This window comes from Oncorhynchus gorbuscha, linkage group LG12 (genome assembly GCF_021184085.1).
Source record: "Oncorhynchus gorbuscha isolate QuinsamMale2020 ecotype Even-year linkage group LG12, OgorEven_v1.0, whole genome shotgun sequence".
Taxonomy (NCBI): Eukaryota; Metazoa; Chordata; class Actinopteri; order Salmoniformes; family Salmonidae; genus Oncorhynchus; species Oncorhynchus gorbuscha.
This window is the reverse complement of record NC_060184.1, coordinates 24,452,696-24,478,116: the sequence shown is the minus strand read 5'-3', so window position 1 is coordinate 24,478,116 and position 25,421 is coordinate 24,452,696. Positions and strand designations below refer to the sequence as shown.

The 25,421-nt window shown below is 41.6% G+C and overlaps 3 protein-coding genes across 4 annotated transcripts in view; 1 reads left to right on the top strand and 2 right to left on the bottom strand.

Annotated features, from left to right (window-relative positions):
• Positions 1–10,285: 10,285 nt before the first annotated feature.
• gnpat (glyceronephosphate O-acyltransferase) lies at positions 10,286–20,323 on the bottom strand. The gene is made up of 16 exons (XM_046291574.1): positions 19,882–20,323; positions 19,582–19,770; positions 19,030–19,206; positions 18,714–18,843; positions 18,441–18,568; positions 18,246–18,321; positions 17,718–17,869; positions 17,365–17,495; positions 16,537–16,760; positions 13,714–13,962; positions 13,371–13,450; positions 13,133–13,273; positions 12,603–12,702; positions 12,073–12,166; positions 11,912–11,973; positions 10,286–11,573 (listed from the first exon to the last, which is right to left on the bottom strand). The coding sequence occupies exons 1-16, from the start codon at positions 19,903–19,905 to the stop codon at positions 11,530–11,532; spliced, it is 2,001 nt and encodes a 666-aa protein (XP_046147530.1). The 5' UTR covers positions 19,906–20,323; the 3' UTR covers positions 10,286–11,529.
• Positions 20,060–22,784, top strand: lg12h1orf131 (linkage group 12 C1orf131 homolog). The gene is made up of 7 exons (XM_046291575.1): positions 20,060–20,287; positions 20,771–21,057; positions 21,161–21,214; positions 21,331–21,426; positions 21,614–21,700; positions 21,788–21,819; positions 22,037–22,784. Exons 1-7 carry the CDS (start codon positions 20,206–20,208, stop codon positions 22,161–22,163), a joined length of 765 nt encoding a protein of 254 aa, XP_046147531.1. The 5' UTR covers positions 20,060–20,205; the 3' UTR covers positions 22,164–22,784.
• LOC123990746 (E3 ubiquitin-protein ligase TRIM9-like) overlaps positions 22,330–25,421 on the bottom strand; it is a 30,406-nt gene continuing 27,314 nt past the window's right edge. For both annotated transcript variants that reach the window (XM_046291569.1, XM_046291570.1), the window contains one exon: positions 22,330–25,204. In XM_046291569.1, the coding sequence (XP_046147525.1) occupies positions 25,154–25,204 (51 nt within the window). In that variant the 3' untranslated portion in view covers positions 22,330–25,153. The remainder of the gene's footprint in view (positions 25,205–25,421) is intronic.

Sequence of the window (25,421 nt, the reverse complement as noted above, 5' to 3'; positions counted from 1 at the left end):
TTCAGTGACGTCCGACAAAGGCCGGTTGAGGGCACATCGGATGGAATTACATCGGCAGACCAGACGTAATGGATCGGCCGGGCTCCGTGTTGACAAAGGGTCCAGGCCAATTGGCAAAAGAGGTATTGTAGCTGGAGTAATTTAGTTTGCTAGCCAGGAGATGCGCCTGGCTCGAGGCTAACTGGTGCTGGCTTCGGGACAACGGCATTAGTAACTATAGCTACTCGGTAGCAGCTAGCTAGTTGCAATGATCCAATGCAAAGTTCCAGAGCTTACGGCAAGAATCCGGCAATGTAGTGGCTTCTAGTTATGTTAGTGAAGAGTCCAGGAGGCATCAGCTGGGTAGCCGAGTGATCATAGGGTCCACTGAGCAGGCCGGGAGATGGGCCTGGCTCAAAGGTAGCTTCGGGGCTGGGCCACTCGGTAGCAGCTAGCTAGCTGTGATGATCTGGAGTAATGGTCCAGTAATGGAGTAATCTGGAGTAAAGGTGGAGAAATTCTCAGGGTTGACATTGCACTGTGTAGACTGGCGGGTATTATCCAGGGTAAAAGTGGCTGGAGTCTGAGCTAGAGGTAAAGGCCGCTAGCAGTGGCTAACAATGACTAAATAGCTAGTAGCTAATTAGCTGGTTAGCATCTGATGGCTAGCTTCTGATGGAGGTTCTATCTAAGGTCTAAAAAATAGCAGATCCATATCACATTGGGTGAGGCATGTTGACGGAATGTATATTTAATTTGAAAATGGAAAAAGAGATTGAAATTTATACAAAAAAACCCGATAAAATACAAAATTTACATGACAAAAACACGTTTGCACTGATACGCCATCTTGGAAAATAAGGTTAAGTGTGCTAAAATCAATTGATTGGACATGATTTGGAAAGGCACACACCTGTCTATATAAGGTCCCACAGTTGACAGTGCATGTCAGAGTAAAAACCAAGCCATGAGGTCGAAATAATTGTCCGTAGATCTCCCAGACAAGATTGTGTCAAGGCTCAGATCTGGGGAATGGTACCAAAACATTTCTGCAGCATTGAAGGTCCCCGAGAACACAGTGGCCTCCATCGTTCTTAAATGGAAGAAGTTTGGAACCACCAAGACTCTTCCTAGAGCTGGCCGCCCGGGCCAAACTGAGCAATCGAGGGTGAAGGGCCTTGGTCAGGGAGGTGACCAAGTACCCGATGGTCACTCTGAAAGAGCTCCAGAGTTCCTCTGTGGAGATGGGAGAACCATCCAGAAGAACAACCATCTCTGCAGTAATCCACCTATCAGGCCTTTTTGGTAGAGTGGCCAGACGGAACCCACTCCTCAGTAAAAGGCACACAGACAATAAAGACTCTCAGACAATGAGAAACAAGATTCTCTGGTCTGATGAAACAAAGATTGAACTCTGGTCTAAATGACAAGAGTCACTTCTGGAGGAAACATGGCACCATCCCTACATTGAAGCATGGTGGTGGCAGCATCATGCCGTTGGGATGTCTTTCAGCAGCAGTTACTGGGAGACTAGTCAGGATCGAGGGAAAGTTGAACAGAGCAAAGTACAGAGAGATCCTTGATGAAAGGTTCACCTTCCAACAGGACAACAACCCTAAGCACACAGCCAAGACAACGCAAGAGCGGCTTTGGGACAAGTCTCTGCATGTCCTTGAGTTGCCCACTCAGAGTCCGAACTCGATCGAACATCTCTGGAGAGACCTTAAAATAGCTGTGCAGCGACACTCTCCATCCAACCTGACAGAGCGTGAGAGGATCTGCAGAGAAGAATGGGAGAAACTCCCCAAATCAGGTGTGCCAAGCTTGTAGCGTCATACTCAAAAAGACTCGAGACTGTAATCGCTGCCAAAGGTGCTTCAACAAAGTACTGAGTAAAAGGTCGGAATACTTATGTGATATTTATAAAAACCTGTTTTTACTTTGTTATTATGGGGTATTGTGTGTAGATTGATGAGGGGGGAAACAATTTAATACATTTTAGAATACTTTCCGAATGCACTGTAGCAAAATGAGATGACGAGATACAGGTATGTGACAAGTACATTTGATTTGATGTGAGGCTTAGCTCAGGGACTCAAACCCATCAAGTAGTGTCCCTGTACTACCCATGCATCTTTAGTAGCCTGTATTTCTACTGCTGCCCCTCACTTCACTGATGACAGAGGCTGACCTCTCAGGGAGGTGAGGCGCCCAGCGCTGCTCCACTGCAGTGTTCAGATAACCTTGCCCTGTCATTGCATTCTCCTCTTATCAGAATCTTTTAGCAGCAGCAAATGCAATTTCCCAAGCTCTCCTGGGTGCCTGCTTCAAATCCACCACAGGCAATCTGGAGGTTTGATCTGACATCTTTAAGAGGGACTTGAACCGTACCAGTGTTCGTTTAAAAAAATAAATCTTCATAACTATTAGTCCAAAACTCAAAACAGATCATCAAAAAGGCAGTTGTTTCATTTTTTATTGACGAAGAACAACACACAAAATCACCTTTTCACTAAACTTAAATCAGTGATTCATCTAGAAATACATGCTTTAATTAACCCAATTACTCTTAATTGATGTTCACCTAACAGTTTGTTAAACCTGTTGATTTAACATGTAAACTGGCTTGTCTAGTACAGATTATGAGAACTACATCATGAAAATAGATGTCTAAAGTAGAAACATAAAAAGTATGATAAATACTTGAATGTACTACTATGATGACGACTACTATGATTTTACTTCACAGTAAGTGAATTGATCGCATACACAGATTAGCAGATGTTACAGCAGGTGCAGTGACATGCTTATGTTTTTAGTTCCTACAGTGCAGTAATACAATATCAATACAATACATTACCAACACGCAAACAATCCAGAATTAAATTGCTGGGCTCTATTTTGTGGGGGAACTCACACTGCTATACTAATATTGCATTGGCCAATACACTACTATAATACCATAATATCTGACATTTATGTAGCAGATACTTTTATCCAAACTGACAAAAATCCACACATTTTGGTATCTGACACCAGTGGGAATCGAACCAACAACTAGTACAGGTACACTGTACAATACAATATGATTACAATACAAGTGGAAAATTGATTGCCATCTCCATGAGCGTACCACACTCCTTCAGGCCATGGATGATGCATGCAATGATTTCAATTCTGTAATACGTATGTTGGATTTCTACCCCAGGTGCATGATATTTACTGCGATTTCGATGAGAACCTGTAGCCAAATGCTCAAGACAGGTTTCATGCAAACGGGTGCCTGCTAAACATGATGCTTTCATTTATTTTAATAAATTACACTGTGAAAGATGTCTTCAATGATCACACAATGGGATAGAAAGTATGTAAATGTGATGTTCAGTCAATATTAATGTCTAGTGCAAGTGTATTGCCTATTGTGAAAACGGTGTAATGTAAAGGGACATTTTGAAACATGTATCTGACATTTTTTCCTTTTTGGGTTAACTGGTTGTTAGAATAACTAAATGGGTAGATATCATGTTCTGTTTTGGTGATTAAACCAATGTACTTATATTTCACAGTAAACATATATTTTTGTTCAATGGTTGTGTGGTGAAAGATGTCTACAAACAAAATGAATACACAATGAAAGGCTTTGAATGGAAGACTGGCTGTGCTGCAAGCAATGTTCCTTGTGAAATGCGTGCAGGTGCACAGCCCCCCAGGACTGCAGCCCAGAAGAAGAATCAGCCAGTGAAGCACGAGATTGAACTTTACTCACCTTCCTAGTTTTAACATGAACTAATTTAACATTATCAATGTTTCCCTTTACTGTGGGAATTGTGATCAAATCAATTAAATATTAGACACTTTCAATGCAACATACAGAAACAAAACGAACTATGCAAGACTTAGTATGCAAAACTAACTATGCAAGAGATTTTGCTGTAGGCAATCGGAGTAGGATTCTATTGCTTTGACAGGTATGACTCAGGCCCATACTACACAGACCGGTGCACCATAACCAATCAGAGGTGCAGTAGGCCTATATGCAAATAGACCATTGCCATATATGGATCTGTGCCATTCCCTTTGAACAGGACTGTTTTTACATGAACAGTCGTGAGTAGATGTCTCCCTACATGTTGCGATGTGTGCATATTTGTTCATAATTTTGCTAGTTAGTGAGTTATTAGCCCAGTTATAGATCATTTTTAGTCAGCAATAGTGAAGTGATTGCTTCTTAAAAGAGCAGAAAACGTGTACATTTCGAGACATCTTTGAAAAGCTAGTCAGGTAAAGAGCTTTTTATTTTGTCTAAATGGGCAGTGTTGTATTTTGAGACAGGCTTGAATAAGATAAGTAGCCAATAGGAAGAGGGTAGCATCATTTGTCTGATTCTCTAATAATGGTATTGTGAATGGACCATTTCAGGTCATCAGTGATACGCACGCAGAGGAACTTGAAGCTTTTCACCCTCTCCACTACGGCCCCGTCGGTGTGGATGGGGGCATGCTCTCTGCTGTCTCCTCCTCTTCAGCTCCTTCGTTTTTTTGATGCTGAAGGAGGGATTGTTTTCCTGGCACCACACTGCCAATTCTCTGACCTCCTCCCTGTAGGCTGCCTTGTTGTTGTTGGTAATCAGGCCTACCACTGTTGTGTCGTCAGCAAACTTGATGATTGTTGGAGACGTATGTGGCCACGCAGTCATGGGTGAAGAGGAAGTACCGGAGGAGGCTGAGCACGCAATTCGGTGGGGCCCCTGTGTTGTGGATCTGCGTGGCGGAGGTGAAGTTGCCTACCTTCACCACCTGAGTTCAGCTCGTCAAGAAGTCCAGGATCCAGTTGCAGAGGGAGGTGTTCAGTCCCAGGGACCTTATCTCAGTGATGAGCTTCGAGAGGACTATGGTGTTGAATTCTGAGCTGTAGTCAATGAACAGTATTTTCACATGGGAAAAGAATAAACACCTCAGTGGGAAAGAGCAGTGTGGAGTGCAATAGAGATTGTGTCATCTGTGGATATGTTGGGGTGGTATGCCAATGGGAGTGGATCCAGGGTGTCTTGAGATATGGTCCTCTGTAGCTCAGTTGGCAGCGTATGGCGCTTGCAATGCCAGGATAGTGAGTTCGATTCCCACGACAAACCATATATAAATGGTACGCACAGTGACTAAGTCGCTTTGTGTAAAAGCATCTGCAAAATGGCATGCATTATTATAATGGTGGTGTTGATATGAGCCATGACTAGCCCTTCAAAGCATTTCATGGCTACATATGTGAGCGTTACAAACTCTCTACTGAACTGTACATTCATAATTTCAGTGGATTAGTTATATAGAATTGTTTTTAAAACATTGTAAATATTACTTATTTGCAATGCAAAAAAAGCCAAATGGAGATATCCAGTGGGGAACACCAAGCGATACCAATCAGGGACCTATTGTAATTGGCTTCCTTTCTCTCCCACATACATTCCCAGTCATTGTCTGGGAGGGAGAATGGAGTCCATGCGAGTCACTCCCCATCAGCCAGCAGTGTACCCCTCAGGCCATCTGAACACTGATGTTTCACCTTCATATGTATTCCTCTGCAGACGCGATGCAACGTCAAGTTGGAATGGGAGAAGGACAATTGTCTGCAGTGAGAAGACTTCACTATTTACCCCAGTCTACTGCTAGAATGAATCACTAAAGTGTCTGTGTGGTATCTGTTTAGCCTGTGTTCACTGGAGCAGAAATAGAAGGGCTATATGCACCTGTGTTTTGCTGGCAGGAGGACTGCAAAGTCAATTAAAACAGCCAGAGGTTGTTGGTGGATGGATGTACAAACAAGGAGAAACATGCAGGCCCTATTCAATCAAATAATTCAAATATCACCCATCCTCATGTCTCTCTCATCAGAACCTAATAGAACACTGATCCAATTTAGGACTTAGGATGTTTCAAATGAGAGTTGATCAAACCACTATGACAGTGCAGCTCAGAAGGCTGATATCCATATTTTATATATAATCACTCTCATTTACCATAGCATCAGACTGCTATCCTCCTCCCTATACACCCATACAGGCCTCTGGAGACAGAAAAAGAGAGGATCAGTGTAATTGTAATTATGAAAACTATTTTGGCAGCCGAGTGCACTCATAAAACGAGAAGGGAAGTTTACCTATCCACTAATTTTAATTAACTAAAGGTTTGCTATTCACTTAATGAAAGGGCTCATTGAGACCCAATGGAACTCATTTTGTCATGCTAATTGGGAAGGCCACAGCCAGCAAGCCTAATGCTGTGTACCCACTAATTTGAATTGTGCTGATCAGCCTGCTGCTTTGTAATTTCATAATTACATTTCCTGTAATGCAGAAATGCACTTGCCCGAGGATACGGCTAGGCAATGCATCATGAACCGACTTTGATTAAATATAGCGAGGGAATATAGGAGGTGGGAGGAGGAAATCCAGAAGTTAACTCCAGTAATGTGCTGCATGTAGCCTACATCCATTGTGCAGACATTGTTTAGTTTATATAACAAGTCTTCTCTTCAATCTGAGCATTACCCAACCAATTGACATTATCTCAGTTTAGAAAGTTGCTTGCTTTCCTTCTGAGACATATTGAATACAAAAGAGCATTAGATGTAATTTCCTTTCTGTGGCTTATGCACTTAACATATATAACTCCCCATTGGGCCCAGCAATCTGCATTTTCCAAAGCAGGAAATAGTAGAATTACGGGCTTTTTTTCTATACCGGGAGATTATTAATCCATAGGTTAGAATGAATATACTCTATTATATTGGGAGGTATGAGTTAAGGAGCACACAGCTTAATGCTGGGCCTTCACAATTATTTACCTTTATTTAACTAGGCAAGTCAGTTAAGAACAAATTCTTATTTTCAATGATGGCCTAGGAACAGTGGGTTAACTGCCTTGTTCAGGGGCAGAACGACAGATTTGTACCTTGTCTGCTCGGGGATTCGATCTCTGAGCATTCGGTTACAAATCCAACGCTCTAACCACTAGGCTACCTGCCTCCCCAATGAATAGATTACCTTCCCACATCTTGTACCTTCATCAATGTCTCTCTGTACTGCAAAGGAAATAACAAATTGAGAGGATGTTCTTTGACAATAATGACATCCAGGGGGTACAGAGAACAAGACAAGCCCACAGACACGGAGAAGTTGGCACTTTCTAATGAAGTGTAGATAATGGCATACTTTCTCTGCATATTGAATGGACCTGATAAATGCAACCTGATGCATATAAGGCCTTGTATTTATATGAACTATGGCATATGAAAGGAAAACAGCTAAAGACAACACTTAGTTTAAATACAATATACAGATACAAAAAACATAGAATGGATAAACATTCATGTCATCATTCCCCACATATTCACGGCAGATGCTTTATACTTTGAGTACAACTTTGTTTAACTCATCTGCATCAGGCCCAGGTGGGTGTGACGGTGTTGCAGGAACACAATATGGCAGATCTATTAGTTTACCAAATACTTTTTTTTCCCTTTATAAATGTGTACTTCGAGGATCATGACAAAAATAAAGAGGGCTTGATTGCTCTCTGAGGGGTTCCGGCTCACCACTTCAATTAGATTGTATTGAATTGTATTACATTTTCTCCAGGCTGTCACTTCATCGCGGTCGCCATCTGAGGATTATTATGTCTATTCCCGTCAAACTTGCATCTCCAGAAATCCCACAGAACCGAGACACTGCTCTGAGAGGGGAGTAGGGGAGCAGAGGGCGGTGTAAGAACTGACTGCTAATGGACACACTCCCTGGTGAAAGTTAAAACAATGTGTTCAACAACGTGGGACATTCTCACTTGGCAGACATTTCGAATTAGACTCCTAACACGCAGGGGCAGGGGGCTGGCTCTCAGAGGAGCGTGGGGAGTAGCATGTCTCTCTGCCATGTCAAGAACTTCGCTCTCTACTTAATGATGTCACTGACTGCGTGTCATGAAACAACATGTTTTGTCTTTTGAGTCTTCAAACAACTACTCCCAGTCTCTGCTGCTCCAAACAAGGTATGAGAGAACTGAACTGCAAAGCATTCTCATATATTGTCATACAGTGCATTTGGAAAGTATTCTGACCACTTCCCTTTTTCCACATTTTGTTACATTACAACCTTATTCTAAAATGTATTACATTTTTTTTAAATCATCATCAATCTACACACAATACCCCATAATGGCAAAGTGAAAACACTATTCACACCCCTTGCTGAGCCTCGAAATTGAGCTCAGGTGCATCCTGTTTCTATTGGTCATCCTTGAGATGTTTCTAAAACTTGATTGAAATGCACCTGTGGTAAACTCAATTGATTGGACATGATTTGGAAAAGTACACACCTGTCTATAAGGTCCCACAGTTGACAGTGCATGTCAGATCAAAAACCAAGCCATGAGGTCGAAGGAATTGTCCATAGAGCTCAGAGACAGGATTGTGTTGAGGCACAGATTTAGGGAAGGGTACCAAAACATTTCTGCAGCATTAAAAGGTCCTCAAGAGCACAGTGGCATCCATCATTCTTAAATGGAAGAAGTTTGGAACCACCAAGACTCTTCCTAGAGCTGGCCGCCCTGCCAAACTGAGCAATTGGGGTAGAAGAGCCTTAGTCAGGGAGGTTACCAAGAACCTGATGGTCATTCTGACAGAACTCCAGAATTCCTTGATGGAGATCCTTTCAGAAGGACAACCATCTCTGCAGCACTCAATCATTCAGACCTCTCTAGTAGAATGGCCAGACGAAAGCCACTCCTTGGTAAAAGTCACACGACAGCCTGCTTGGAGTTTGCCAAAAAGGCACCTAAAGGACTCTCAGACCATGAGAAACTAGATTCTCTGGTCTGGTGAAACCAAGATTGAACTCTTTGGCATGAATGCCAAGCGTCACATCTGGAGGAAGCCTGGTACCATCCCTACAGTGAAACATGATGGTGGCAGCATCATGCTGTGGGGATGTTTTTCAGCGGCAGGGACTGGGAGACTAGTCAGGATCGAGGGAAGATGAACAGAGTACAGAGAGATCCTTGATGAAAACTTTCTCCAGAGTGCTCAGGACCTCAAAATGGGGCAAAGGTTCACCTTCCAACAGGACAACGACCCTAAGCACACAGCCAAGACAACGAAGGAGTGGCTTCGGGACAAGTCTCTGAATGTCCTTGAGTGGCCCAGCCAGAGCCCGGACTTGAACCCGACCGAACATCTCTGGAGAGACCTGAAAATAGCTGTGCAGCGACACCTCCCATCCAACCTGACAGAGCTTGAGAGGATCTGCAGAGAAGATACAAGTGTGCCAAGCTTGCAGCATCATACCCAAGAAGACTCACGGCTGTAATCCCTACCAAAGGTGCTTCAACAAAGTACTGAGTAAAGAGTCTGAATACTTGTAAAATGTGATATTTCTGCTTTTATTTTTCATACATCTTGAAAATTTATAAAAACCTGTTTTGATTTGTTATTATGGGGTACTGTATGTAGATTGATGAAGGGAAAAAACAATTCAATACATTTTATATTTAAAGCTGTAACAACAAAATGTGGAAAAAATCTGAATACTTTCCGAATGCACTGTATATGTTCAGGTGGGTATTACGCCACGGTGCAAATTGCCAAGGCTAATGGTGTTTGTATTTAGGCAGGATGTATTCAAGGAAATTAATGAAATCAGACTGTCCAAGGTTAACTACTAGGCATCAACCCATTTCAGCGACTATATCTCACATTCATGATGAGGCCACAACTCCCAGTAGCACACAGAGTAATAGGAAAAGCAAAGATGGGTGTTAAAAACATTGTTTTATTTTTTAACTGCACTTCCATAGATGGGAAAACCCACCTGAATGGCCTAACCTGTTTCCCACAGAGCCCCAGCAGCAGCACTTCAGTTGAACAGAGTTAATCTGGTTCATGCCCCTTAAATAAAGCATGTCATGAGAAAAAAAATCTAAGTGCTGATATAGCTGTTAAAAGAGCTCAGAGGCCTGGATTGAGAAGGTAAATAGAGTGTGGTGACTTTAGAGAACCCAACAGTATGTCAGACAAAAATTGATGGAAGCTAGGGGATTTGCTGGCTGTATTATCTTACTCAGCAGCATGACCACAAAACAACATGATGGAAAATACTTCCCTGATATGACACGTCCATCCACATTACTTCCCTAGAAATCAACAACCTACAGCATTTCATAGAAGAGGAGCAAGCCTGCCATCTATGGGAAGGTCATAAACATTCCTGCCTATAGATAACCACAACATTCCCCTAGTCCTCAGAACAGTCAGACCATCTACCATTATTTCAAATTCTTTATTCTGCTTGTAGATTTACTTCAAAAAGCATCATTGATCACAGTTAACTGCCACACACTGTCATATAGTTCAATGTTACATTACTGCAACAGTAGTCATTAATGTTAGAACAACATTAATTCCACATCAAAAACACATACACATTGCACCCTACTGTACATGACAGAATGGTAGGGTAACATAGACATGTATACTTTGGCAGGAGACTAACAGTCATAGCATCTGCTGCACTTGGTAACAGAGATCATGGTCACATTCTTCATGTTTTTGTCAAATCCGCATTATAAACAGTCATATCAAAACAGTTCAGAAACATACTTCGGTCACAATAAACAAACCAGGAAGTATAGGAAAGGAGAAATTACGGTAAATCCTCAGTGGTCAGGTTACCTTTGTGATCTTAGGTCTTAAGATGTAACTGAGTATTCCACAATAGGCATCCTATATCAGAGTCACAATGATGCAGTTGGATATGTAGCGCTGCACATGTGTATAAAACAGATGTAAACAACATATGGCTCTCATGTTTGGATATTATACCATCAGCATATCTGATGAAATCCCAAACTCTTTGGCTTTGATCATGAGAGGGGGTGTTTCTACTCCAAATCCAAATATGATATAATAAAATAGTGTAAATACAATTTATTATCTACTCAGTGTTAACGTTGCATAAATAGGCTGGTATCCTCAATTCGGTCTGTAAACAACATGATGCGACCCCATTTTTGTAACAATGATTTCTCTGAAAAACACACAAAGGCAACGATCCCAGAGGAGGAGAAAGGGAGAGGTCCACACCAACACAAACACAATACAAACACTAACAGACTACACAAGCAGCAATACCACATCAGACGCCATAACACCAAAATAACAAATGAAGATATTAATGAGTCCAAGCAGTGTTAGAAAACAAACGGGATTGCACAAAACGTGTTAATTAAAATGGTTACTATTTAAATTACTTTGGCAACCTCGGAAATGTAAAACGTCTCTAGACAGACACGTAGTTAGTGTGAGCGAAGATCTAAAATAAGTATTTTGGTGTTATTTGTCATATAAAACAGTGTCCCAGATGGCAAACCAGTGAAGTTCCTTTTAAAAAAACTATGACAAACAACCTTTGTAGTCAGCAAAGCTATGCTCTCCTGGAAAATTTGGCATTATGGTAATGAAGGCAGAGTTTACTCTCCAGAGTTTTCATTGGCCCGCGAAGTGAGTGAACTACAGTCGAGCGAGGAGCGCTTTCTGTGTGGGAAGTTTGCCTCCTGAAGAAAGTAAAAACAAAATCAACCATCAGGACTGTGTAATGGAACATCCACTATAGGCTAGCTGTCATGCATGTGCCAGTGCCACATCATCCAAACTGGGTCATGACAACTGCTGTAACAAAAATTGTAAGTAGGCCAGCCCTCAGTACCTGATGCAGCCATTTGAAATGAAACAGCACTACACAAGCCTGTGAGACTTAAATAGAATTAAATATACCATCATCTTATATAACTTGGTGTCAACCCATCTCTATACAGATCTTCTGCTACAGCAACAAGAGAGAGACTTGGGCTGATCTGAATCTGATTGATATGACTGATCATTCTATTCTTACCCAGTATATCGTCTATAGAGTTCACAGCCATCTTGTTCACTATGAGAGTGACTTGATCAGCTCTGAAATTAAAGAACAAAGTATTCACAGTGAGAACAAACATTCCCACAGCAAAATGGGACTTCACAACCCAGATATAGGAGTAGTTGAACTGGACTTACACTTTGACCTTTCTTACAGCATCCATACGCAGCAAAGCGGCAAGAGCATTCTTCTGCATGTCTGACGATAGCACCTCATAGCACCTCAGGTTTCCTGTGAAAACACACAACACAGAATGCTCACTTCTAAGAGTTGGCAGTAGCATCTAAAGCCACTAGATGGCAGTTTTCATTTTGTCATATAAACCAAGAGCAAAGGTGTAGACATGAAGCTGCCCACTGGGCACACACTGGTTGAATCAACGTCGTTTCCACGGCATTTCAATTAAATTACGTTGAACCAATGTGTAATAGACAGATGTCCAGCTAAACCTACCCGCTGGGCATAGGCGTGGACATAAAGCTATGGTTATGACTAGGGTTAGTAGATAGTAAGTTAAAATGTTGTTGACAGACAGCTGAACATCTACAAACCATGGGACTATCCAAATAAATGTATACTGTTCCACTTGGCTGTAAAATACATTTGTTATCCTGCTGACTGAACCCAGACCACACTCAAAACATTTCAGAGAGTGAAGTGAAGGCACCTGCTAGGATGAGTTTGACAGCGAAGCTGCGGACAGCAGGGATGTACTGCTTCTCTGTCAGGCCCTCACTGGCCTCCTCACAGAGGTACCGACACACCACCTAGAGGAGGCCCACACAAGAATTCAACACCAGTCAACTCACACACAGCCACCGAAGACCACGGAGTGGCACTATCCAAAGGAATGTGCAGTGCTGATTTGTGGACACCCATCAAGTAACACCATAACGTGACAGTGCTCTGGTTATAGAGCTCCCTCTAGTGGAGACCGGTCATGAAAATTCATATTTCACTGAGGATTCTCCTGCAAGACAGTTGCCACTGTAAAAAAAAATACAACTTTTGGGAACTCCAATGTCCACAATACTGCTAAATCATCAGGCCACTGTTAAAGTCTCTTGAGTGCTTTGAGTAAAATGTAAGAAAAGTGTTTTAAGTTATGATAAAGTAATAAAGCTACTATAAAGCCATCAGGAAGTATCATGCTCAGATAAAAGGTTTACATTAGTGCTAGACTGAGGGCCAGTGTACCTGGTAGCCTTGTAGGAATGGTTCCAGCAGGCCATTGAAGAAGGAGAGGGTGGGCTGACCTATGTCTGTCATCACTATGTCCTGCTGCGGCATCTGGACAGCACCAGTCTTCACCAGCAGGTAACACGCCTCCTCAAAGTCCTGTATGGATATTCACCATAGGAATAAGTGCATACTAAGAACTTATTACGATTTTAAATTATTTTAAATTATTTGTCACTAAGCATTTAAGTATTACCTGGACAGTGTCCCCAGGACAGAGGATGAAGTCATTGGAGAACATGTCCCAAAGGAAGCTGAAGCAGTTGTACACTTCATCTGAAAGATGCAGCCTTCATTTAATTAAGTGGAAAAACACACATTCAAAAACCTCAGCCATGTATACTAGCTAGCACCCTATTGGGACGACATAAAAGCAGGAATATTGAGTGGAAACTTAAACTGGGGCTATAAACTATATTTCAACCCTAAGAAATTTGTTCTAATAAGCATTTTTGAGTCCATGAAGCACTATATAAAACCCATGAATGTACTATTATTATTAAATTAGATCAGAGTTGGCCTACAGCCAGGCCACTCACTCTTCTTAGAGGAGGCTGCAGTGTGCATGGCCACAGCCAGCATGGCGGGCCGGAGGAACACGTGAAGGACCTGGTTCCTGTAGGAGGCACAGGAGAGCACGCTGACGGCTCTGTTAAAGAGAGCCTCCTCTGGGGTCACCGGGCCCAGGGGCTCCCCTACCACCAGACTAACCCGGCCCCCTGAGACACACGCCAAGCCCCTGTGGAGAGCCAGGCTGGACGACACCACCTTCGCTGTGGGAGCATGGTCTGGAAGAGCGAGAGAAAAGAGACAGAAACAAAGAGTGAGACAGAGAAAAGAGAAGGAAGTAACAAGGTGACGAGGCCCAGCAGTGAGCTCTGTCTAGACGGCACACGCAGGGTGTCTGAGATGATCCTTCAGATCCTGTCACAACATCAGTGACTCATTAAGGATGGCAGGGGAAATCCCCAGAGCAGTGACAAGGGACTGATGTCTGAGGCCTGGAAGGGCCATGAGAGCATCATCTGGGTGTAGTTAGCAAGCCCAGAGGTTCACACAGAGCTAATTATAAAGCTAGATCAGTCACTCATACTCAAACATGTATTCTTTTGACATCAAAGGGAACTGGATATCAAACATCATATCGCATCAGGAGCAGTGGGTGTGGTAAATATTATAGGGCCTGTCAAAGTCAGTGAGTGAACAGATTCTGCACTTTCAGGTAGAGAATGTTTTTAGGGCTCATGAAACACTTTCGTCCAAGAAAGACCTTGGCGAGGAAATAACGTTTTTTTTTCACTGGGTCAATTCCAATACGACCATACCGCAATCAACCCCCGATTACATGTGGGGCAGTAAATACATTTTAAAAAATTACTTTGCCTTTGATTAAATTCCAATGCAATAAGTATGACATTCACTTGTTGCCTGGAGGTGAACCAAATGTGCTGCATTTATATTTGGCCAGCAACATACCACTGTGCATTCTACTGCTGGCTTGCCTCTGAAGCTTAGCAGGATATGTCCCTAGATGGGATATCAGATGCTGCTGGAAGTGGTGTTGGAGGGGCCAGTAGGTTTTTTAGTTTTTTATTTCAACGTTATTTAACTAGGCAAGTCAGTTAATAACAAATTCTTATTTACAATGACGGCCTAAGAACCGTGGGTTAACTGCCTTGTTCATGGTCAGAACAACAGAAGTCAACCTTGTCAACTCGGGGATTTGATCTTGCAACCTTTTGGTTACTGGCCAAGCAATCCTCTCACTGTCAACTGCGTTTATTTTCAGCAAACTTATCATGTGTAAATATTTGTATGAACATAACAAGATTCAACAACAGACATGTGTCCCTGAACAAAGGAGGGGTCAAAATCAAAAGTAACAGTCAGTATCTGGTGTGGCCACCAGCTACATTAAGTACTGCAGTGCATCTCCTCCTGATGGACTGCACCAGATTTACCAGTTCTTGATGTGAGATGTTAGTCCACTCTTCCACCAAGGCACCTGCAAGTTCCCGGACATTTATGGGGGGAATGGCCCTAGCCCTCACCCTCCGATCGAACAATGGAATTGAGATCCGGGCTCTTCGCTCGCCATTGGCAAAACAACGACATTCCTGACTTGCAGGAAATCACTCACAGAACGATCCCGCTCCAGAGTACAGGCCTCGGTGTAACGCTCATTCCTTCGACGATAAATGCAAATCCAACCATCGCCCCCTAGTGAGACAAAACCGCAACTCGTCAGTGAAGAGCACTTTTTGCCAGGCCTGTCTGGTCCGGCGACGTTGTTGCCGATTATGTCTGGTGAGGACCAGGCCTACAAGCCCTCAGTCCATCCTCTCTCAGCCTATTGCAGACAGTCTGAGCACTGATGGAGGGATTGTGCGTTCCTGGTGTAACTCAGGCAGTTGTTGTTGCCATCCTGTACCTGTCCCGCAGGTGTGATGTTCGGATGTACCGATCCTGTGCAGGTGTTGTTACACGTGGTCTGTCACTGCGAGGACAATCAGCTGTCCGTCCTGTCTCCCTATAGCACTGTCTTAGGCGTCTCACAGTACGGACATTGCAATTTATTGCCCTGGCCACATCTGCAGTCCTCATGCCTCCTTGCAGCATGCCTAAGGCACGTTCACGCAGATAATCAGGGACCCTGGGCATCTTTCTTTTGGTGTTTTTCAGAGTCAGTAGAAAGGCCTCTTTGGTGTCCTAAGTTTCCATAACTGTGACCATAATTGCCTACTGTCTGTAAGTTGTTAGTGTCTTAATGACTGTTCCACAGGTGCATGTTCATTAATTGTTTATGGTTCATTGAACAAGCATGGGAAACAGTGTTTAAACCCTTTACAATGAAGATCTGTGAAGTTATTTGGATTTTTACAAATTATCTTTAAAAGACAGGGTCCTGAAAAAGGGATGTTTTTTGTTGTTGTTGCTGAGTTTATATATATCCCAATACCCCAAAGCAGTGATTGGGGACATTTCCCTGTGTAAGGTGCTGTTAAACGGGTCTCGTGAGTAGCGGTGTTAATCCCGGAGTCCTGGCTATATTCCCAATCTGGCCAGTTAATCATCGCCAGCTTCCAATTGGCTCATTCTTCTCCCCTGTGACTATTCCCCAGGTTGTTGCTGTAAATGATCATGTGTTCTCAGTCAATTTACCTGGTAAAATAAGGTTTAAATAAATATTTAGGCCAAGTTGCACTGAGGCTACAAAAAAAAACTAAGCAACAGCATCAAGAGCTTACTGTATCATTTGAGGTCAACAAGAGTGTTAAAGCACAATCAATGGTGTGTTAAAGTTAAAGGTAAGAGTTACACTGGGATCAATGTGCATTGCCCATGGCTGGTGTGGATCCTACCAGGCCAGTCCAGGAAGGCAGCATAAGACAGGGCTAGGCCTCGGAGCCAGACGGTCTGCTCTGTCAGCACAGACAGCTCCAGGCCCTCCAGGTTCTGCAGGAGGAGGGAGGCCATCAGGACCCAGGGCTTCAGCACCATGTTGTCCTCCTGCAGACGCACTATCCTGTAGGCAGTGTCATTCACAAATGACTGAGTCTCCTCCATGGGCTTCCTAGGGATGTGTCTGTAACAGGATAAGACTCCAGTGATTACTGAAGAACATGACTAACCATCTCAAATTAAAACAGGGTCTCAACTGAATTGTATTCATTTTTTAATCTTAGAAAAAAAAAGCCACTTAAGTATTAGCTAGTGGGGAGAGTTATGAGTCAGACTTCAATGTTAATCCCTGAAAGGCACTTGCCCATCAGGCATGTCAGGAATATTTTTTTGGTTGCCTGAAGATCGAAAAAGTACATTTGCTATTTACATGCAAAAGTGCCATATATGGCCTGCCTTTCACCTACACATCAGAAAGATCAGTACTGAAGTTTTGTATCTTTGTTGTTATCATTTTTATTTTTTAAATCAGAGCAGTCTTAACATGTCCGATTGCCTGAAATTACACAAATTGACTGTTTTTGACTTAACATTGGGGACGAACCAGAAATATACGTTTTAGTGAAAATCTTCGCAGTTTGGTTGTTTTTTTCAACACCTGCCCAATAGGGCAACATACAAGCAGGCTCAACTTATTCCCCGGGGATTAAGGCAACACTTAATGTCAATCCGTGTAAACTATTGTAAATTATAACTAAGGTTTACCATAAATAGACAGCACAGTGTACCTTGGGAAAAGGTTGTACGTAGAGCGGTTGACCTTGCCCTGGGCCAGACTCCGTACTGACACTGGTTGGCCAAAGTACACATGAATGCTGCCATAGTCTTCACTGAGGATTCTCCTGGCTTTCAACAGTCCCTGAAAGGCAAAATAGCAGCCTATGTTTGAGTGTCAATATGCAATTGCCTGGCATTGTGCTGTGTTAACACAGGTGCATGATATCAACTAAGTGAGGTGAGATATCAATGTATGCAGGAAGTAAGTTATTTTCAATCAATACTGAAAAACCGATGAAATCAAGTGAATGTCTAATCCGATCCATCAATACAGTACAGGACTAGACACATAGTAGAGACTCACAGAGGTGGACTCCTTAGGCTTGGGCACTCCCAGGAGCTCCCTGGCATAGAGAGATTCCTCTAGTATCCTCTCATAACTGATGCTGACAGGCACTAGGTTGACATCAAACACTTCTCCTTTGAAGAATGGTTCAATCACGATATTCAGTAATCCTGAAATGATGAGAGCCATGGTCCAAAATGATTACAGTGGATTGGTTTCTCATACATCTGCAGACAAGAGCATTGTGTTGTTTTGAAATAATGCCACTGCAAAAAAATGACATTTATTGGGGTCAATTCTGGCACCTCTCCCTGGGTATATAACAGAAAATTTGGCAATGGTAGCAGAAAAGCTATTTCCTGTCACCTAAAGGTTTTTTGCTGAAAGAAGAAAATGTCATAAAACAAAACACTTAAATGCTACATACTGCACAACAAATGCAGAGCTCAGCAATAAGCTCAATCAAAAGCAAGGAGCCAAGTCAGATATATGAAAATAAGGATTTTGGTCAAGTCTCCAATCAAAACGGATGTTTATTTTATTTACCTAATTTAGGGGTGAGGGACTTGCATGTTCGGCTTCTTGTACCCTCTAAGAAGAACTCAATAGGTGCAAATCCATTCTAAAGAACAGATTCAGAGATCGACAGACATACAAATTAAACACTCAGCACTTGCTCTGTTACAGCAACAAAACACAATACAAGGACAGCAGAACAGAACAGTAGGTCATTGTACATACCCTCAGCATGGTCTTCACATACTCTGAGAACACAGCCCAGTACAGTTTGTCTCCTCCAAACGAGCGCCGGATAAAGAACGCTCCTGACATCCGGAGCATCTCACCAACAAACTTCATCCCCATGAAATCTAGATCACACAATAATATCCTCAATACTAAGGCGAGCAACAACAACAGAAACGGCCAAACAAAAGATAAAAGAACAAAGGAGAGAGTGTCTTTACACAGAGTGAACATTAAGGTGTTCAGAGAGACATTGGAGCAGATGCTTACCCATGCCTGCAGCGATGACAGGCAGGGCGAGGTCATAGGTGTATAGGATGTAGGACATCAACAGGAAGTCCATGTAACTACGGTGACTGGGGAGCAACACCACCGGATGCTCCTGGATGGCCTGTTGGAGCTGGGGAAATTAAGAATGTGTGGATATGAATTAACTTGTTAATAGGACAAATAGTTAATATCCCATATGTCCCATGCTCTTTAATCTACTACTTTGCATTACATTTCCAACATCACTCAGAATCAGAATGCTATTTGAAGAGGAAGTGAGCTACCGTTTTTTTATTGTCAGACTCAGAACACTCACTCTCTGGATGCCCTCCTCGTTGACACAGACATGTTGGAAGAGGGTTTTGAAGGCCTTACTAAGAGCGAAGGCAAAGAAGCGGACGGTGCTGATCTGGAGCCGGTGGGCCATCTCCTCCAGAATGACAGAGGCCTCTTCTTGGATGATGTCAGGGGCCTCGCCAGACTCTTGTGACACCTGGGCATGATCATCAACCAGAAGGCAGGGCTTATGAATAATACATGTTTACCATACCCCTAAAGACAGTTTCAGAGTATGTTGTCAATACATACGTCATTGGTAGTCAAACTAGTTTAAACACTGAAGGGATGGAATTAACCCTTTAGGTGACAAAGTCATGCAGGATAACCCTGCATGCATGCAAAGCAATGTCAATTACGTTCATGCACACATTGTATCAACACATTTTGTAATCTACATGTAGCCTAAAATTGTTGATCAGAGGGGTTGCGATGTCACTGTGGTGTGAGGCACAATAGAAGAACTGAGATGACAACCTATAACAACCAATGACAAACGTTGCACATGCGGGCTATGGCACTGATTACCTACTTGATTAATGACATAGTGTAGCTGATCAGATTGGAGAACGATATTCTTGAGCATGTTTGCTTTGCAGGGAGTGACTCCCTTGTAAAGAACCGGTGCATAGCACCTCAACGCGTACTTCAAGTCGCTGGAGTTCCTCCTCTCTTCTAAAATGTCTTCAAAGCCATCTCTCTTTAGCATTGGGTCCCTTTGCTGTAACGTTACAAACACATGATTGTTAAGACAGCTGTCACAAACAGTTGACATTTAGCTAAAGTGTCAAAAATGTGGGTGGGTTAAGCTAGCAATGTATAGCCTACGTACCGAATAAAGAGTTTTTGATGCCATTCCTTAGCAGGTATCATAAAAACATAGATGCTGCTTTGGCTGAAGAATCGTCAGCAGAGATTTAAGCTAGATATATATGTTTGACTCGCTGGATAATTCCCTGCTGTGAATGGCTACTTCCTTGTTTGTACATTAAACTACGGTGGCCAAGAAATGACATCCTGATCCTGTTGCTTTTCAGTTGCATAGGACACACACGTGTGTACATTGGTTTGTTATCAGTCGTCCACAATCGTGTTTTTTCTTTGTTTCCCTATTTTATTTCGTCTTGACATGGTATTAGTTTAGTCACTGCTTGAAATGGACAACAACGAAAATGGAAAGGAAGAAGACACGGATCAGTTTTTTCTTGACCATGTCCTGAATACGCTGTATGATTTCGGTAAGCAAAAGTTAGCAATTTAGCTTGCTAGTTAGAAAACAAAGCAAAGCTAGCGTGTTGGAATCTAGCTAGCATTAGCTATCCAGAGATGGATGTCTTACTAGTAGTGGTTGGACGTCATCTTTTATTTACCAGTTTAGCTCTGCTTTTTATACTTGCTAGCCATTAATTTAGCTAGTTAGCAGAAAAGCTAACGTTAGCTAGCTGTGTCTGTGACGTGTTGAAACAGGGCCAACCTCTTCCTGGAGAGTAATTGGGTGTGCAGGCTTTTGCTCCAGTACTGCATTAACATTTGTTATACTAATGAGCTGCTTTTTAGAAACGTGATTAGCATAATCAAGTGTATTTGAGCAGATTTGGAGCAACTAGCAGCTCTCCATGAGCCGTGGCCACCCCAGTTCAAGGAGAAAGGTAGCTTGTTGCTCATTTGTGTGGTTTGGTGCGGGTGGTCTTGAAGATTTTTCTAACAGCATGTTGTTACAGGTGATCGAACAGTATCAAAGAGAGAACACAAGTCACAGAAGAAGAGATCCCAAAGGAGTGAGGTGGAGGACGAAGACGCCGCTGCAGACGATTGCAGTGATACTAAAGAGAGTCTGGAAGTCAGACATTCAGATATCTCAGCGATTGACCTTCCTGGTGCTTCTGAAGTTGGAAACACAAGTTCAACCACTAAACAGGCACCACCAGTAGAGGTGGTCACATTCCAGGATCCTACAAAGAGACCGAGACAAGCCAGAAAGCCACCAGTGCCCGAGGTCAAGGACAAGGTACTATGCCTAACGGTATCTGTAAATGCCATGTTACGGTTTCACCTCAACCTGAGCCTCTTGTCAGAATCATTGCATCTCATACATTTTTCCTCCCTTCCAGCCTCCTCAAAAAAAAGAGAAAAAGGTGGACCCAGATGAATTCAGTCTAGAAAAGGTAAAAGTGAATGTTCTAGGATATTGAAATTCTACCCAAATATGATACAATCTTATATGAATGATCCAATTATTTTGTTGAAATACAATGTTTTCCTGTTTTATTTTGTTTGTTAGGCTCGGTTAGAAGTTCATAGATTTGGAATCACTGGATACCAGAAAGTGCAGCAGAGGGTTTTTGAACAGGAGCGAGCCATCATGCTTGGAGCAAGGGTAAACTGTGGTTGCATAAAGTAAACATGATATTTTATGCACATTCCAGAAAATGTCATCTCTCCTGCTATTTGCACACTTCCATCGTAATCTACAAACATGATCCTCGGACAAAGTTGTGTAAAGTGGGAGTTGGTTATGATGAAGCAGAGTAAATAGTCTGACAAAGTTTTATTTTTATCACAGCCCCCCGAAGAAGGAGTATGTAAACTACAAAGTGTTGCAGCAAAGGGTTAAGGACAAGAAGCAAAAGGCAAAGGATGAGATTCAGACGGTAAATTGAATGATATCCCCCTAATTTCACATTGAGTGTGATGTCATCTCAGTTCTGAATTTGTATACCAATTATTTTCCATTCTAGGACTTAAAGAAAAAGAAGATGACTAAACCAAGGTTAGTGATGTTAATCTAAGTTTAGCTTTTAAGTAGATTTCCAAATATGTGGACATTTTGCCACAATTGAATAGGTTTGAACCACTGTCAGTAACTGTTATGTAGTACATGTTTGCTCCATGCCTCCACTTATTATGAATTTCTGCTTCCCTTAAGTGTTAAATCTCCATGTTTCATACTGTGTTCACTGAATGTTTCATGCTGTACCATTTACTAGGGATGAGAAGAGGAAGTCGTCGTCCAGTAAAGCTCCAACAGGCCAGGTGGGACGCTTTAAAAATGGAATGCTGGTCCTGAGCACCAAAGAAATTCAGAAAATAAAAGCCTCCATCAAAAAAAAATAAGTTTAAAATAAATGCCACAAAAGTGATGAAGTGAAAACAATGATTAAGAGTTGCATTTTTGGGAGTTAAGAGACTTTTCACATGAAGATGCAGTAACGGACAATTGATGTCCAAGCCACAATTAACATAATCCCAGAAAGACTACAGAAAAGATATGAAGAGCACATTCATATTCCATCACCGTTTATTCATTATATAAAGGAAAGACAGCATTTTTATTATTTTAAACTGTATAATATGAAAACAATGCCAACTCATTTCATATACAAACCACTTAGAAGTACGAAACGTTTACATCGTATGATAACTAAAGAACATACGTAACAGAATTCTATAAAATAAAGCACAGCTTTTTGTGAACACACTGTACATTGATGCCAGTGTTCTAACGGACCAGGTGACATTCCCTATGAGGTTTGGTGGTGCACCCTGCCTAGTTTTCTGGTAGTGGTAGTGAGAGGGCACTAGCCACGACCCCAGGGCATGAGTTGCATGCCTGTGTTTAGAAGAGAGATGTCCCCCAGACACAGCAACAACCTTCCCCACATGGCATACTGAGAGTGGGAACAGTAAACATGGGCAAAATAAACCTCTGAACTGTATTATACATTTATAAATAAATAGATGAAATAAATGTGTCTACTGTCAGTCTCTTGAGGCAGAGTGTAGGATTCAAATCCAATTGTAATCTGACAGTCATGACTTTCTAGCACTATTTTCTTTTGGATGGGGTGTTCACATTCAGAAGCAGGCTGGTAAATGCATGCCAAACACTACAACATGACATTTATAGAGACGATAAGCTACTATGTGAATTTACTACAAAGATTCCTTTGATATTATGGTCTGTACCAGCAGTGTGTTTGTGAACACCATTTCCATGGTGATTGTTGAGAGGCTACATGGAGCCACTTTTGTTTGTAGGCCTCTGCAGTCATCCCTTTTGGGTACATGACACTTCACTATACTGTAGTTGCCAACACAAGCACTTATTGAGTTTTATAAGAATAGCTTCATAACAGAGATGATTCTCTCATTGACAACATTCACTTGGAGACACTCTATAATCAACTGTACATGCTGCAACCTGATGCATTGGCTTGTCTATACAAAATGGCTTTAGTCAATATAATTTATGTACCCTGGGAATGGTCACCTCCACATTTTAGCTTTGGATAACCTGTAGTTCTGTAATCAGACAGTCTGCTCTACATCATATCAACATGTTTAATGTACAAGGCATTGGCTCTGTTCAGAGAACATTAAACACAGCTAAATAAACCCAACATTAGATTCTGAGACCATTCAACAATGCATGACTATATTTGGTGTTTTTACAAAGCGAGGATACAAGAACAGTACAAATCATTTTCACCAAGGGTGTACCACCATGCTTCAACACAGACTCGGAGTAGAATTTGTATTCTAATAACAATAGCTTTATTCTTAATCCAAAAACCTATTACCATTTTGGATTAAGGGCACATCACTTTGAAGCAACACTTTTAGTAGCAGTCAGAGATTAAAATGTTCCAAAAATTAGAATTACAGAATATGATACAAAACAACTATCTGCATCTAATTATGATTAATGATATACCAGTATGTGAACTTTATGAGGACATGGTCAAATGTAAATGTGGGATAATAAGCCTGCCTAGTATCTACAATACCATTAAGGCTCCCTCAGACAAATCACAAACGCACTGCTTAACCCTCTAAATTAATTTTGTCATCTGACATTGTGCTTGAGCCCCATAAGATATTAAATTGTCACATAAATGATTAAACACTTCTTTTTTTAGGAAATTAAAGTGATGCTGTAATTTTGACTTCAAACTCTATGGGGCAAATGTATTTTACTGTACTAGGTAGTTTGAAAGGCTTCTGCATATCACTGTTTTAGGAATAGCTTTACTATGTACAGATGGAGTTTAGTAAACTAGTTTGCTTAGGATGCATGCTTAGGACACAGTCATATTTACAATTTCCTTACATATTATCTTGACCCTCTAGTGGTCTGTCAATACAATATTTCTAACTGCTTTACAATACCTTTAACAATACTTGTTTATTCACATGAGCATACACCCTCTTAATAAATATTTCAATAATGTAGTAAAACCCAATGCATATACAGTAAATCGATTGAAAAAAAAGATACATATTTGCATTTTAAATAGTTTGACAAAATATACATGGCTATGTTACATCTCAATGTCACAGTGGTTTGGCTTCACTTTGAACCAAGATTTGTCATCTAGTGACAGAATTGTAGGTACCGTTTGTCCTCTGATTAGTCCTTTACACAGATCTGACGATCTATGCTTGGGTGAATTCAATTTCATTAAATTAAATGTATAGTGTATAAAGGGTCATTTTCAATTGAGCAGATTTCAAGTTTAATTCATTCCAATTCTGGTATGGAAAGGCTTTGTAAAGTTGCAAAGACAGTATTTCACTGATAATGTGTCTAAGAAAAGCTCTATTATTCTCAACTTTTGAATGAGAAGGGAAGGGAAAGGAGGATAAATAGTCAGTTGTACAACTGAATGCATTCAACTGAAATGTGTCTTCCGCATTTAACCCATCTAGTGATTTCCTATAAATAAATTGGAGTATAGAAAGTCTCTATGAAGGAACCTGAGAGAAGAGAAGTAGAGGAATGGTACTGTAGGACATCTCATGACTTTATCCTCATGGGATTTTGTTCTTGTGATGCACTTCATTAAAGCACCCTGTGGCATTTTGACTGTAAACACAGAATCTGATTGTACGGCTTGAGATGCAATTAGGACTTGGAAAATTACAAAAACAACAGAATATTTTATATACAAAAGTCCCTCGTATATAAGACTCCTTCCAAGGGTAATATTGGATCGTAGGCATTAAACAGCATACGATATGCTGTAGTAGCAAGAACAGATGGGGATGGAGCAGGAGGAGTACATTTTGACATTGGTGGGACTGTGCCAGGACAGCTTAGGAGGCTACTGCTGCTTAAAATTCTTTGGCACCTCCATTCCTGTTAGTAGGGTAACCTGTGAAGGACAAACATTACAAAATGAGATCATGACAGACTAAGCTGCTGACTCGAGATCCAGGATTTGACTTTCAGGAGCCACAGAGTGTACTAACTCAACATAATGTATATTTTATGGTACGTATGAATTTAATACAAATATATGCATATGCAAATATTCCTAATTTGGAGATTAATTTAATTTCTAAATTAAGCCCATAATCCTTGAATTTCGA